The sequence below is a fragment of the Chanodichthys erythropterus genome, chromosome 2, assembly GCF_024489055.1.
Source record: "Chanodichthys erythropterus isolate Z2021 chromosome 2, ASM2448905v1, whole genome shotgun sequence".
Lineage (NCBI taxonomy): Eukaryota > Metazoa > Chordata > Actinopteri > Cypriniformes > Xenocyprididae > Chanodichthys > Chanodichthys erythropterus.
In genome coordinates this window covers 12,715,849-12,733,096 of record NC_090222.1, presented here as the reverse complement: position 1 = coordinate 12,733,096, position 17,248 = coordinate 12,715,849, and the positions used below count along the sequence as shown (strand labels likewise).

General features: G+C 35.6%; 1 protein-coding gene across 2 annotated transcripts in view; it reads left to right on the top strand.

Annotated features, from left to right (window-relative positions):
* LOC137030771 (carboxypeptidase Q-like) overlaps nt 1-16,562 on the top strand; it is a 79,476-nt gene extending 62,914 nt beyond the window's left edge. For both annotated transcript variants that reach the window (XM_067401210.1, XM_067401205.1), the window contains exons 8-9: nt 1,624-1,825; nt 16,066-16,562. In XM_067401210.1, coding sequence (XP_067257311.1) covers nt 1,624-1,825; nt 16,066-16,226 — 363 coding nt within the window. In that variant the 3' untranslated portion in view covers nt 16,227-16,562. The remainder of the gene's footprint in view (nt 1-1,623; nt 1,826-16,065) is intronic.
* The last annotated feature ends 686 nt before the right edge of the window (nt 16,563-17,248 follow it).

The window sequence follows — 17,248 nt, the reverse complement described above, 5'->3', positions numbered from 1 at the left end:
ATACTACATTATAATTTTATGTTCCTAGTCACCCTACTGTGCTAAGAATTGTAAATATGAAGGGGAATATACTTCAGAGATATTTTACTCATAAGAATTTCTAGGTGTACCAATTATTGTGGTTAACATGCATTAGAGAAAAACATTTATTTCATGAATAAATGTTTCATTAGTTTTACTTCAATGAAAGGTTAGAATTTTGTGTTTTGTTTTTTTTTTTAAATAAATGATCAAATGGATAAATAATGGAGATTTATTTTTACAGCTTTCTTTGATCATATTTACCAAGGGTGCCAAATCTGCCAATAATTCTGACTATGTCTGTATCAGTTAAGCAGTGAATGTTTCAGAAAGTTAATGTAGCACATTTTCACTGTTCATTATGTGAGTACTCTTTTGTCCTTGAGTGCACTTTTGAAATCTTCCATTAAGATCTTTTATAGGGTCATAAGGGTATTTATTTTCTTTTTTTAAATTGAGATTTATACATCATCTGAAAGCTGAATAAATAAGCTTTCCATTGATCTATAGTTTGTTAGGATAGGACAACTATTTGAAAATCTGGAATCTGAGGGTGCAAATAATCTAAATATTGAGAAAATCGCCTGTAAATTTGTCCAAATGAAGTCCTTAGCAATGCATATCCACTCACAAAAATAGTTTTTTGATATATTTACAGTAGGAAATTTCCAAAATATCATCATGGAACATGATCTTTACTTAATATCCTAATGATTTTGGGCATAAAAGAAAAATCTGTTATTTTGACCCATACAATGTATTGCTGGCTATTGCTACAAATATACCCGTGCGACTTATGACTGGTTTTGTGGTCCAGGGTCACAATTAGTTCTGTTTAGAATTACATAAATAGCCTATTTTATTGTGTTTTATTATGGCATCTGACAAAAAAAGGTTTTATCAGGTTTGTGTGGTATCTGTTTCAAAGCTGAAAGTACTCTCAGAGTTGATCCTAATTTTAGCAGGAGGAGCAAATTGGCTGAAATTTCCCACACAAACCCAAGTGTTGTGGCACCCATCCATCTATAGCTTTTATTTCTGTCAATAATGTTTTACTTGGACTCTTCTGGTTTTGGAGCGAACGGTGCAATAAACTGTATTCGTCAGGTCTGTGTGCTGTAAAATGATACTTTATGGTATGGAACAATTTAGCCAGCAGTTGGAGTTAAAACTCTATTGTATCTGCACATTGCCATTGGATTTCGTTTTTACTTTATGAGGTTGGATTCTGATCAGAGAGCAGTGGTTTCAGGCCAAGCAGGATTCAAATGCTGCGTTTTGGCTACTGACCCAACTTTTTACTGTATTACATCCAATTATGTAGATATTTGGTAGAGCTTTCCATGACTTGGATAGGCAATTCACTGTTGAGATTAAAACAAACCATCATTCAAGTAGAAAAAAAAAAAATTGTGGCAAGATACAAGAACCCAGATTAACAAAAAGTCCTTCAGTGCTACTTTATATTGGGTTCATTATAAAAAAAAAAAAAAAAAAATAACAATAACATAATAGATTTATTATGTTCTTCAGCTTTAAATTTTCTTAAATTTGCATATTACATTCTGATTTTGTAGTGACGACTTCTCCACTTTTCCTAAGGCAAACATCTCAAACTTTGACCTGGTTATGGAGTCTGACCTGGGCACCTTCAGCCCTCTGGGACTGCAGTTCACTGGCAGTGACAAAGCTCGCGCAATCATGAAGGAGGTGATGAAACTGTTGGCTGCCATCAATGTCACATCGCTTGAAGAAAACGGAGAGGGAACGGACATAAACATGTGGATGAAGGCTGGGGTTCCAGGTCAGTTTCAACTAGAGTAGAATTCAGTCCTGTTTCCTGCTTTGTGATAGTGGTAGCAATTAACAAAGTAAAACAGCATTACTAAAAAGACAGTTACCAAAATATGAAAATTCTTATGTCAGTCCAAACCTGTATTTCTTTCTTCTGTGAAAACAAAAGAAGATATTTTGAAAATATGCCATTTTGGACCCCATTGTCTTTCATTGTATGGACAAAAACATTTGAAATATTGATCAAAATTCCTTCTTTTTATATATTTCTTGAGCAGCAATTCAGCAAATTAGAATGATTTCTGAAGGATCTTGTGACTGGAGGAATGGCTACTAAAAATTAAATCATAAACCAGTTATTTTATATTGTAATAATACTTTGCAGTATAAAATATTAGAAAATGAAACAAATACATGCAGTCTTGGTGAGCATTAGAGAATTTTTATTCATTTAATTTTTATTCAAATTAAGAAGTCACTCACTTAAAAGGCTTAAACCAGTCATGGTTTTAAACGTATTGTTTTTTTTTTTTATTTATACTCCAACTTTTGTACCTCCCTCATACAAACTGCAAGGGAATTCAGCAGTCTAATGACTGAAAGAACTGCATTAATTGTTTGAGTTCAGCCAATGATCTGTGAAATTAGCTCTGAAAAGCTTAGAATACTTGGCAGAAGTGAAGTAAAGCAAGCTCTTGTAGTTAACCCTCAGGAGCAGATTCGGAAAGGTGCAATGTACTGTATCATTTAATATTTTTATACTCAAAAAAACAGGCAGCACTTGCTTTTTATCACTATTAAAATAAACTGTGACCAATATCTTCGATATTTCCAAAGAAAAAATATGGTTGTAGCATAAGATGTTTCTTCTCCACCTTCCAGGATTAACAGTTACAGTGCACTCTAAAAAACACTGGGTTAAAAACAACCCAATTTGGGTTGTTTTCAACCAAAGGGCTAGGTAAATATAGGACAGAACACATGTTGGGTTAATTTTACCCAGCAAATTGGGTTGTTTATTTAACCCAGCAATAGGTAGATTCATTTGTACTATAATACTAGCTTATTTTTTTCTTTTACTTCATACATGAATTAATATTTACAGATTAATTTAAATTCTCTAAACTTTTTCTCCACACAACCACTGGTTTGCATGATAATTCCTTTATTTTCGATCATATTTTATAGCATATTTAGGGCCCGAGCACCCAGGGGCGCAACTATCCAGTGTTAAAGGGGTATGCAACAAAATTTTTTGGCGCCCCCCCACCCCAACTTCTAAATAAATAAGTGTGCCGGACATCATCATGTATGGGTTTGAAATAATAAATGTTTATTTTAAAGTATATCAGACAGCCACTGTAAGCCTACCATAATTATATGGTATATATGTACACATATATATGTAAAAAAAAAAACTATTTGTTTCCATGATAAACCAGCCTTATTGCATAAGTAAGTTTTCCAGCTTCTAGTCATTTATTGTGCATGCCAGTGGCGCCTGCAGCGCACTGTGTGTACCTTGAGAGGACGCTAATTAATGCCGTTTTTATTTTTTACATAATTTTTAAATTGATTATTAAAATCTATCTGCGTACACTCGACATATTAAGAGAGAAAGAGAGAGAATGAGAATACATAAAGGTGTGCGTTTGTGTGTTGTAAAGTCAAACGTGTGTATGTGCATCTATAGGTGGGCGTGGGGGATATGGGTGAAAAGAAATCTGATTGGCTACTTTGGTTTCGTTTTTTTCCACATATGAAAAATTACGTTACAAATAGTTAATGTTTAAAAACAGGCTCAAAATGAGCAAACGCTCTCTAAAACAGCTAAATTCGACTGAAACATTTGCAAAATGGCCTAAAACTATTGAGTAGAGTTGAAGAAATGAAGCTTTTCTGTAAAGGTTTTGGGAAAGGTTTATGGTTTCAAAGCATCAAGAGTGTCGAAAACAGTGCCATCTTGTGGCAGGTAAAATTTACAGCACCCAAAAACTTGAATGCGCAATTCCGCTGTTTTATCCATTAAGCACAAACAGCCTGACGACGCTAAATGTGTTTATTTCAATAATATAATTCACATATTAAATTTGGCAATAGATTAAATAGATTAAAAAAAAAAAACAATAATTATAATAATAATAATGCACACTGAGTTGTTTGAGGCAAGTAAATTGTTGTTATTTTATTGTAAATACTGTTTATATGACAGAACATATGATGATGTAGTATAGGCTACAGGTTTATATATTTAAAATGTTTAGTAAATGGATTTGAACTTCCATGGTGGTCTGGATTCAAACATTCTGACACGCAAAGTATTCACTTGACTGGAAAAAAATGCGACGCTTCGTTTCTCTGAAAACAATACCCACATTTCGGGACAAAGCTGCTCAGAGACAACGTAAAAAACAAAACAAAACAAAAATTTCACGAAGCATCAAGCACATCAGAGTGCAGTTACATGCATCAGATTTTCTAAATGGGGAACATGAAAGAGACAGTCGATCACTCGATTTGTACAGCATTAGATCGTTCCACCAACTCACTGATTGATTTAATCGGGTTTTGCGGACAGGAGGAGTTTCAGAGTTTAGAGATAAAATCCTGCAGGCGCCCCTGGTGCATGCTACCTTATATTTACCAGTTGTCATTTTACTTTAATAAAATTGAGATGTGTCATGAATGGGATTGGTACCAAAGGGTTTAACCAAAATCTTAATGTAGATATCAGCAACATTATTTTGCAGTAAGTTAGTAAACACTTGTCAGTCAACATTAATATTTGCAAGCCTCCAAGTTTGGTAGCAAATATGATTCCACGGTAAACCAGAGATATTAAAGTTGTTTTCCAGATTCTTGTCATTTATTGTACATGCTACCTTATATTTTTTTCAGTTTTCAGCTCAGCAACCTCGGTTTTGCATATTCTAAGCTAGCTACATATTCTGTCTGCTACATTCCCAGTGTTAGCAAATGCTAGTCTGTTAACATGAATAACGTATTTGCAAGCCTCCAAGCATAGAAGTCACATTTTAAATCCTACCTGTTGCCTTTCACCATCCACTTATTTAGCTGCTGTCGCATCCCTTGACATGTCATCTCCTTTTCCCTCTTTCTTTTTCTATTTTTAGCCCCCGATAGCTTTTTTGCTTTATCCATCTTTTTCGAGTTTCAATTACAACTCACTAACGTTACTGCTGCTCACTCAGCGCTACGCCCCGCTCACTCGCGATATTACCCTTCTATGTCTAAATTCTATGATGGAATCTTATGAGGGCACCGGCGCCTACTCTAGCCTGTTAGTCCTCTAAAATTTATATAACTTTTTTTTTTTATGTATAACTTTTATATAAATTTATATAACTTTTATTATTTAAAAAAAAAATTAACCATCGCTTTGGCGCCCCCATGGTGCGGCGCCCCTATGCGCCGCATATAGCGCATACCCACTTTTTGCGCCACTGCGAGCACCGACGGCATGAGGACCCTATTGGAATTGCTCAGTCAATTCTTCTTCTCAGAAATGAATTGCATTTTGAGGGCCTAAACATGCTCGAAAACTCATTAAACTTTTCCCATGTGTCAGATGTGGTGAAAATTTATGTCTGATATGGGTTTCAGAATTAGGTGTGGCAAAATGGGTCGATAGCACATACAAAATTTAAATTAAGCGCCTTTCATGCTACGTTTCACTTACGAGTATGAAATTTGGTAGACACATGTAACAGCCCAATCAACTACCTACAAAAAAGTTCTTGGGTGCAAAATCTGTAAACCCAACAGGAAGTGAGATATTTTGAATTTTCTCTGCAAAATTTTTGCAGTTTTTGTGATTTCCAGACATTGTACTTTAATTGCCTTCTACAAGATATATCAGTCTGGTCAGTCCACCCTCCGTCGCGCCTCGAGTCAACTCCTAACCGTACCGTGCAATCAGGTTCGTTTATTTCAGTGACGAAAGTCCCTTCAATATCAACAAAGATGGCGCACGCAAGACCCGAGAGTTTGTTCTGTTCAGCCGTGAATTCAATTTTAAATGACCAAAAATACATTAAATCATTAACCCTCTGGAGTCTGAGGCTGATTTGGGGCCTGGAGAACTTTTGACATGCCCTGACATTTGTGCTTTTTTCAGTTGTTCATAAACATATTAATGGAAAAAGTGTTATTACACTGTATTCAGCACAAACTAGGCTACAATAATATGTGAGGAACATGTATGTACATGTTTGTGTTTTTGAAGGAATAACATTTATGCGTGGTTGTTGAAAAAACAAAAAACTTAAGTCACTGAAATAAGGCCAAAAAAAGTATAATAAATCTGTGTTCATAAGACTTTAGGGTATTGGAGGTTGTAGACTAGAGTTTTTGCTTCAAAATTATGTAAAAATTATGCTGCCTACTCCTTCATATTTAACAATATATTGATTTAGTTTTTGTAAGACACTTTTTGCCAAGAAACACAGTATGCAAGGAGGCGTGAATCACCACTGAAAATGGGCCATTCTCACCTGAGAAGACAAAAGAATTGGATAGTAATGAGCTGAAATGACTTGCATATTAATGAGGCATTTCAGTCAGGTAGGCTGTGAAAAAAAACCTTCTGTGATGTCTCAAGCTCATTATGATATATGAAACATACAGAAAAATATTATTACAATATAAAGTAATGGTTTTATATTATACTTTAAAATATAATGTATTTCTGTGATGCAAAGAGTCTGAATATAGGCTTTTAGTTTAAAAGCATGCACATTTGGAGAAATATTGGATTCTCATATGCTTATGTCAATTTTCTATACAGAGGAGTTATTTTTATGTAATATTCACTGTCATTACTATGAGCGCTGGTGTTTTCAATTCATCCTTGAAGTCGGAGGGCGCTCTGTGCATTTTAGTCCACAAATTCATCTAAAAGAAGAAGAGGCTATTCCATGAATGGAGTTTCCAATACATACAGCAGCAGGAGGGCGCTAAAGAAACAAAAACTCATCTAAACTTCATCTGTAGAAGACAAGTAAACAGGAAGTAACTGCATGTCTTCTAGAGATCGCTAACCATGACTTTTACATCCAGATAAACACTTTTCAAGACAATAAATACACGATTGAGATAATAAATGCATGTATTGACTGAATTAGCGTCTGAATAGCGCTGGCTCCGTGGGCGTGGCCGCATTAGCAGATAATGAGCTGAATCACGGATTTCTGACATGGCTCTCTTTTCATACAGATTACATAAACAAAGAAGGTTTCTTTTCGATTTGACTTACATGATTTAAAACCTGACATCTTAACGTTTTTTTAGACATAAGTGTAATTTTTTTGTCATTAGTATTCACTAAGTTACAGTTCATTTTCTGAGAACTATCAGATTGGAGTTCGTTCAGAGGGAGAGGAGAAATCACGCATCATGTTAGTTTTCTTTATTTTACAAAAAGCACAAAATTCTGTTTTTACTCTGAGTGTACACAAATGAAAGAAGATATTCCACAGATTAAAATGGTGTATAACTCTTAATTGTATGTGCAACATTGACGGAGTATTTTGAGTCTCTTTCACACTGATAAGAAAAAAACCACGGTGGTATCGCCGGCGATACCGTCAGACCTCAGAGTGTTAAAACCCCAGCAGTTTATTTACTTTTCGCTGTTGACTCTCTTGTCGCTTTGCTAACGTCATATCCGCCCTTCTCTGATTGGTTTACTCTTACTTCCTGTTTGCTCGGATTTGCTCCGCCCTAGAAATCGGAATTGATTCAATGGCGACCAGACTCATCCGCTGGTACAGTGGTGAGGCTGGATTTTCCAGGCAAGTACTTTAATGAACTCCTCCTAGAACTTTAATCAGGTCAACATCATATTTGGTCAGACTAATCTAAAGGCCTTTGCGACATTAAATTGTAAAGATCTTGAGTTTTCGTTGAAGGGTGTGTCTGTGGTGGCCTGACCAATTTTATTTATACAAAGATTTATTTTTGGCATTTGTGCCTTTATTATGATAGGACAGTGATTGTACTTAGTTTGGTCTGTGTCACAAATTAGCTTGCATTTGATTTCGTGACCTAGAAATGTAAATCATTAAAATCTAGATGGCACAGGCTGCTAGGTCCTTAACTCGTTTGGCTAGCAATTACATTGTCTCTACAGAGCATAGCTGATTGCTTCCTGCTGTAACAGCAGCCAATGAGCTCACTGCTCAGCCTTCAAATACTAGGCCAGTGTTTGCTGTAGCAGTTACAGCACACATTCAGAAACCCTCCACCTTCCCCAGCTCCACCTGTATAGATCTGCTACGGGTAATTCATGTATTGTACAGCAGCAGCATGTCTTACTTGCTCACAGCAGTGTGTCGTGTATGTATTGGCAGTAGCAAATCCTGTACTTGCTCTGCAGCAGAAGTAATAACCGTAGCAGATCTATTCCAAGACCAAACATATTAAAGGGTTAGTTCACCCAAAAATGAAAATTATCCCATGATTTACTCACCCTCAAGCCATCCTAGGTGTAAATGGCTTTCTTCTTTCAGACGAACACAATCGGATATATATTTAAAAAATATCCTTAGTCCTCCTTAATGGTAGTGAATTGGGGGCCGCATTTTACACAAAAAATAAAAAATGCATCCAGCCATAATCAAATTATTCATACGACTCCTATTTGTTTGAACCGTGAGAGGCGTCTAAACTTATGATACTCCTACATCCTGCATCATACATCATGTCAGGGGTTGCTCATTTGGCACAAGTTGAGTTGCGCAGTATGTGGACGGTCGTCTGCCGGAAGCTAGTTATTTAAATTTATAAAGTTTTAAATATGGATATTTTTCTTACAAAAACACATCAAAACACACTTCACATTAAAAGGCCTTTATTAACCCATTGGAGCTGTATGGATTACTTTAATTATTGATGGATGCATTTTTTTTTTCTTCCAAAATACAGCCCCCAATTCACTACTATTATAAACCTTGGAGGACTAAGGATATTTTTAAATATATCTCCGATTGTGTTCGTCTGAAAGAAGATAGTCATATACACCTAGAATGGCTTGAGGGTGAGTAAATCATAGGATAATTTTCATTTTTGGGTGAACTATCCCTTTAACATTGTCATATCCATTACCATGCCAAAAAGTCATGACGTAAATGTTTGATATTCATTTAATGTCATAACATGTTTTTGCTTTATATTATGTCCTCCGACTTCACTATATAAGCAGTCGTTAGCTCTTGTGAAGTGTCACGCATGACAGCTATACTGCCTTCTCCCATCATCATATTAAATTACTTATGCATAAGAATGGATAAATCTCATTAATGTTTGTAGTCACCAGTCTGATTGCTTTAACCACCAATGAACTGTGGCACACAAGAGGATCGGTTGTTCCCCCAACTGCACACAGTGTTATCAAATGAATTGACTGTGACATCACTGCAGGAATAATGAACACAGCAGGAGGCATATAGAAATGTATATTGAAATTCCACTGAAGTTTAAAGCCAACACGTTAAACAAATGAATCATTCGCACAGCTGTCTAAACTGGTTGCTCTGTAGTTATTCTTCTTGACAAAGCTGCAAATTCAAACATGAAATCTTGGCATCTCTTTTCAAGAACAGCTCCTCTCAAGTTTAAAGTTGTAAGTTAAAGGGTTAGTTCACCCAAAAATGAAAATTCAGTCATTAATTACTCACCCTTATGTCGTTCCACACCTGTAAGACCTTCGTTCATCTTCGGAACACGAATTACGATATCTTGGATGAAATGTCCATAGACATATGAGTCATATGAGAATGACACAGAAGAGAAGATATTGTTGAATAAAGTCAGCCATAAAGTTTTGTTTTTTTGCACACAAAAAGTATTCTCGTCGCTGCATAAAATTAAGGTTGAACTGTAGTCAAGTCAACTTTTTTAACAATGTCTTTACCTTTACCTTACCAATGTACCTTTCTGGACCTTGAAAGTGGTGGTTAAATTGCTGTCTATTGACGAGTCATATACCTCTCAGATTTTATCAAAGATGGCTTCTGTTACAATCATGGCAGACTCTAAAGTGGAGCTTGATATGGTTTGTATTTGCTGTTGGATGTTGTAGAATGGACTGAAAATGCGATGAAGTATTTGTGAGCATTTATCTGTAGCGTTAAAGGTGCAGTAATATTTTCACCACCAGGTTTGTGCACCATTCAGAATTAAGTTGAGAATTTTGTAGATTCCAATTCAGTTCCTTAATTTGGATTGAAGTACAAATCAATGCATCAATGTGTTAATGCAAAGATTGATACTGTTCAAAAGTTTAGGGTCGATAATATAGTTTTTATGTTTTTGAAAGAAGCAAGGCTGCATTTATTTGATCTAAAACAGTAATATTGTGAAATATTAAAATTTGAGGTTACATTTTATTTTACAGTGCTGTAGTTACATTGTAATTACTCAAATAAGTACTATTAATTAACTACATGTACTTACTATAGAGTTACAAGCTGTGTCTGAAACCGCTCACTCATTCACTTATCCCTATATAGTGTATGGCATATGAGTGCACTATATCTGTATGGAGTGAACGAAATGAAGTAAGTGAATTCGGACGCTGACGTAGGCCTTAAACTGTGCGGATCTATCTTAGAAACGGCTCGACACGCGATAAAACTATTTTATCCTACATGTTATTTACATTATAAAACAATGTTAATAACGATAACAATCATAATGACTTCATTTTGTAATCATACATGCCTCTGTGCCAGCTTTGTAGTTTAATCGATTGTATATATATATTTTTTTGTCATGCTTAATGTGTTCATAATCATTTAATACTATAAAATACTGCAAACAAAAATAAACACATTAACAAGTGTACATAATTTCATGTATTTATCCTTTTTAATAAAACTCTCACGCTCACAGATTACGTGGTCTTTGAGCGCCCTCAGGCGACCGTTATGATTTGAATACGCTACCTATGATTAACAATTTTTTTTTAAATCATCCACTAAATTATCATCTTTTAAAGTTTAATGAGTTAACAGTGCCACAAATTATTAAAACACATTGCTGTTAGTAAAACACATTAAATTGATTTAATGCCTACATAATATTTTAATAATAAAAATAATATTTTATTAATATAATTTCTTTTTTTTTTTAATTCATCTATATAATAATGTCCCCCTACATTTTAGTAGGTTTTATTCAAGTAGTGATAAAAAAATAAAAAAAAAAGTTAAAAAATTGGATTTTGGGAAATACGTTAGTGGTTCAGCAAGTGTACATGGAATGTATACTCGAAATCAGAGAGAATTGTGGGTATAATGTAGTGAACGAATGTAGGGAATGAAGTCGTTCACTCAGAATTCGGACACCACTACAAAATGGCCGACACCCGATATAGTGGACTATATAGTGGATAGGGAGCGGTTTCAGACACAGCTACAGTTAGGGTTAGGGTTTGGTTTAGGGTTAGTTACCTGTAATTATGCATAATTTACTGTTATTACATGTACTAGGGGTGGGACAAAGTATCGATATGGCGATATATCGTCGTCCTTCTCTGTGCGATACGAGAAAAAATAAAGCGCTATAAATAGTTTTCTCTGCTCAAAGCGTCACTACTTCGAGGTGGCGCTCAACACATGAATAAGGGGAAACTTTGTGAACATAAGTTAACTAAGAAAAAAAGGTTGGCGGACAGCAGTGTAAGTAAAATAGATGCCCCAGCCATGTTTAAGTTCAAAGTCTTGACGCATTTTAATACCATTGATGTGACAAAATTAGACATCTTTGACGTTCTTCACCGAGTGCTTAGATATACACGGGAGCATTTGAAAGCATATATTAGGGATCCGCCGATAGACGCCTGCTTTCGAACGCCCGTGTATATCTGTGTAAGCGCACGGTGAAGAACGTCAAAAGGGTCTGTTTGCACCTGGTCACTTCATGCATTTTCTCTGATCGGATAGCTATCCGATCGTGAAAAGACCAGGTCTAAATGCCCTCCGAAACGCATTTGTGACGGATTTAAATCCGATCGCTCAAACCACTTCAGGATATGGTCTGGGACGCATTCCAGTCAAAACTGTCTATGCATCAGTCTAAATGCATCTGGTTGTTGAAACTACATATGTAAATTTTACTTCTCCCAAAAATACTAAAACTGAAACATGTGAGTCAGATATGACAACGCTACTGCTTCACGCATCACAGCAGATCTCTTCAGCAAGCTGACGCGCAAACTGCCACATATGAAAGTGAAAGTAAGGCGCAGACACATAACACACACTTATCTTCATTAAAAGTAATGAGACCTTACCAGTGCTGTTGCCACTCTCTCCTATTGCGTTCTTTGATTTTGAAATTAACTGATGGTCAATAAAATGCACCTCATATTTCGTTCTTTCGGTGACATGAACTCTATTAAATGTACATATAAGATCAGATTTATCGGTTAACCTGCACTTAACCTTTTCACGTGCATTTTGTTTTCATAGACTAATATCACAATGTATCATTATAGGATTGTCTAGCGATGTATCGATTATCGCAGAATCACTGACTTGCGATATTATCGTTATCGTGAGCCATTTATCGTGATCGTATCGTATTGTGAGGTACCCTCCGATTCCCACCCCTAACATGTACATGTCGTAATGTGTATTAAGTCACCTTAAAATAAATTGTTACCCCAGTTAAGGTTAGGGTTTGGTTCAGGGTTAGATACTTGTAATTATGCATAATTTACTGTTATTACTATATTAAGTACATGTAGTAACGTGTAACTACAGCACTGTAAATTAAAGTGTTACAACTGTTTTCATTTTAATATATTTGAAAATTGAATTTATTTCTATGATGATCATGCAAATATGCTGATTTGTTACTCAAGAAACCTTTCTTATTTTTTTCTTTCTTACATTTTATTCAAGATTCTTTGATGAAAAGAACAGCATTTATTTGAAGTTGAACTTTCTTAGGTATGTATGGATGTATGTATGAAAGGATGGATGGATGGATAGTGGCGGAAACTGAAACTGCATCCACACCACTAGGTGTCAGAATCTAAGGGGGCTTTCACACTGGCAGTTTAGTTCGAAACGGGGGACGGTTCGCATGAAAAATCGCTAATGTGAAAGCTGTCATCGGACCCGGGTGCGCACTAGAGTACCGAACCCGAGACTACCTGAAGTAGGTGGTCTGAGTTCGGTTGCACTCGAACTCTGCCGTGGTTCGGGTGAATAAGAAAGCAACACGGACTCGGGTGCGCACTTGTTCAGCATGCGTTTTCGCCGATTGTAATGTATTTACTTCAATAAAACACATGTAAGAGATGATAGTGTTGATGATTTACTGTGGATTCGAGCAGAAGTGAGCCTGCAGTGTATTCACGTTCTGGGAGTGCAATCAGAGTGGCAAATGAAAGGTAATCAGCTGTCTCCTCAAAATAGTCTGCTTACAAACAGCGGAAAACCGTCTACATGCGGCGCACATACAGTAAACACAAGTGTCGTTTACTCTGCTGCACATAATAGCACCACATTAACAAAAACACAATTTATTGACCCGCATTCTGTTTTCTGTCATGCGCCTTGCACGTCTGTGATGACATAAGATGAACGCAAATGCTCCAAGGTTCGATAGAATCAATTTGAGTGTGAAACCAGACCAACGCTGCGGGGGGCACCGGGAACAATCACGCCCGGGCTCAGACCGCGGCAAACGAGCCCAGTGTGAAAGCGCCCTAAGATGCCTGCCATATTAGACAATATGATCAAAAATTACTGAGTGTACCTTTAAATATTTAACCAAATACATGTTTTAAAAACATCACAGAGTTGTGTTTACATTTGAGGTATGTTGGAATATGGCCTCAACCCTGTGCATTTTTTTTCTGTTCACTGCCCTTTAGAATTGTCCCTCTAGTGTGCATTGCACCGTACACCTCACACTATTGATTCTAGGACAGAGAATAAGCAATGCTTCACCAAGCACCCTTCTAAGGTCAAACAAAACTCTGTCCCTGTATTTCCAGGGGAATTAAGCATCTTGTGGCTGGTGCCTGTTCACATATGGGATCAGTACAGAAATAGATGGCAGGCAAACAGGCTTTAACTGCAACCACATGCATTCTGGATTTTTTTTTTTCTTCTTCTCCATGTTCTATTGCTCCTCCAAACAAAGAGAATGAGGCCTGCAGTGGGATATAGCAAAACGTTTTTGTGAATGTTTATGTCACACTGATCTAAAAATGATTATGCATGAGTGATGCTGTGTTAATGAGTCACTAGCATGGTCAGCTTTTCATCAGCATCACTTGGATCAAGGTCTAGAAATATGAAAACCCACATAGAGTTTAAAAGTAAACAGAAAGAAAGAAAATGCTTGCAGTCGTTCTGTAATAGCACAAAAATGAATGGTAATTTACTCACCATGTCATTCGAAACTCATATGACTTTCCTTCTTCAGTGAAACACAAGAAGCAAAATCCTAGACTTTTTTTTAAATGCATTTACTATGAATGCAGCCTGGAGCTTTCAAGTTTTCAAAAATTACACAAAAGCACCATAAATGAATCATTGGTTTTTGTGACTCATGTGTTGTATTCCCAATGGTCTAAAGCCATACGATAGCTTTTCGTGAGAAACAGAACAAAACCAATAATCTTTCCACCAAATTGCGGAAGCAACCACTGAATCAGTGAACTGAGAACCAAATCCATCTAATTTCAAGGTCACTTTTATTATATAGCACCTTAAAACAACATTACTGCTGACCAAGGTGCATCACAATAACACAATAAAAAGATAAGAGTCATATACAAAAAGAGTATACAAATGTAAAATCAACAACTTAAACCATAAGAGCAAATAAAAACAGGACTAAGAATTTAACTCAATAAGACTAACATATCTAAAATTATGAATAGGCCTGAGAAAAAAAGATATGTTTTCAGAGATGACTTAAATACAGATAAAGAGTGGGATAATTGGATCGTTGAAGGTCAACTGCAAAGACATTGGATAAATTTATTTGTTATTTAACATTTAATTATCGCAAGTTTAGTAATATTCTGAGTTTACATTTCACTGTTTTTATTCATTTTGAGGAATACTGAATCTGTTTTTTTGAAAGTGAGATGAGTAAATGCTTACATTTAGCCTAGAACTACAATAACCATCATGTTCACACAGCGCACACAACACCTCTCTTCACAATTTCTCTCAACATGTGAACAGGAGAGCTGTCAGGCAGTAAATGGGAAAACAAAGTAACATGCGTTACTTATTTGAAAAAGTAACTCTAAAACTCTAAAAGTAACTTTAAAATTTTAAACTCTAATACTCTAAGTAATTTTAAAAGTAGTGTTGCTTTACTAGTTACTTAGAAAAGTAATCCGATTACTTAACTCAAGTTACTTGTAATGTGTTACCTCCAACACTGCATCTGACTATAAGTTGCAACTATTCAAAATTACATTGTTGAGAGAAAAAAAAGTGCATCATTGTTTAAGTCACATTTTATTATTACATTCATAGATAATGTAAACTACCAGTAAATTAAACGAAACGTTCACAAACATTAAACATGTATTTTAGTTCCCCTTAATCCTTTAAAATGAACAGTGAGCAGAACAAGGAATGAAAAATATCTATAAAACAATCATGAATTATAGTGCCATTACAAACAACATTTATAATAATCGCCAAGCCTAAACAAATTTATTTTAAGCAAATTTGTGGGAAAAGTGCTATACAAATAAACCTCTCTCTCTTTCAGCATGAGTCCAAATGTGTGGAGTTTGGGCATGTTTTGCACGCATGGCGTTAATGGCATTATGTAAGTTGCTTTGGAATACAAGTTGCAGCGCGTTTCAGATGATAAAAAAGTTACTTATCAGAGAAAATGCGTTAGCTATATAGAAGTATGCTATATACTATATATAAGATTTTCAGAAAAAACATGCTGGTTTGTTTTTCACACAAAGCTATTATATGGCTTCAGAAGATATGAAATATGGAGAATTTGCATGCAGTACATTCTTCATAATTTCGATCGTGTGTGTTTGTAAAGTGGGTGAGCAAATGATGATGGCATTTTCATTTTTTGGGTGAACTATTTTAAAGAGCAGACGTAAGCAAGACTCTTTAATATTCTAACGCAGAAGGATAATTTTCACACATGTGAAACACAGAATCACACCATTTCAGCTCTGTTCACTGTTCTGTTAATTCGGTCTTTTTTTTTCCCCAGGCGCCAGCCTGCACACTGCAGACCAGCGGTACTTCTGGTTCCACCACAGCGACGGTGATACAATGAGCGTCCAAAACCCAGAGGAGATGAACCTGTGTTCCGCTGTTTGGGCTGTGGTGGCCTATGTGGTCGCTGACCTGGAGGAAATGCTCCCTAGATAGTGAGTCACTCATAAACGATTGAACAAACCCCTGTCCATCAGCTTCCAGCAGCGGTTCATTACACCATTACCTTGAGAATTCTCTATCAGCCTGATGGGTTTTTTTTTTTTTTTTTGTGATTTGACTTCATCGTAACCTCAGATACACTCCTGATCACTCCACGGTCACGTAGTATGTACTACTCCTTTGATACATGTGTAATTTTATTTTTCTATTATCCTATTATGTGTTTTAATTGTGTAATTTCTATTCATAATTTATTAATTTTTAAAAAAAAATTCTACACATAAGCAGTTAATAATCTAAAATGTATATAAAAAAATGAATAAAGATCCAGCATCCGTTACTAAAATTTCATGAGTCTTGATTTCACAATTTCATATAAAGAGTGTGATGATGCTGTTATGATGTCACATCCCACAAACTGAATAGGTCTTAGTCATCAGATCATGATTTCCTCTTGGAAACTAAGCCCAGTTCCACTTTTCTAAAACAAACAGGGTAATGGATATGCTGCTATCCAGTCATCCTTCCTCTAATATTCTATTTTTATGGGGTTTTTTTATATTAGGTATTAAAGGGTTAGATGAAACTCATCATTTACTCACCCTCTTGCCATTCCAAACTCATAAGACTTTCATTCATCTTTAAAACACAAATGAAGACATTTTTAATGAGATCTGAGAGATTTCTTCTCAGATCTGAGAAGTCCATTCCACCAAAATTTTGATGCTTCAGAAAGTTCATAAATGTAATCCTTTTGAATTAAGAGGTTTAATCCAAGTCTTCTGAACAGATGTAATCGCTTTATATGATGAACAGATTTAATTGGCACATTTGATACTTTTATTCACATATAAACGTTTATCAATGCACATACAGTACATAGAGTACATCAAATATTGAAAGAACATTTGAGCTTCCACAAGAACCAATGAGGTTTGTTCTTTGAGCTTCCGTTTACCATATTGATGAACTCTATGTACTTCTATACATTCATTGATTAATATTTATATGTGAAA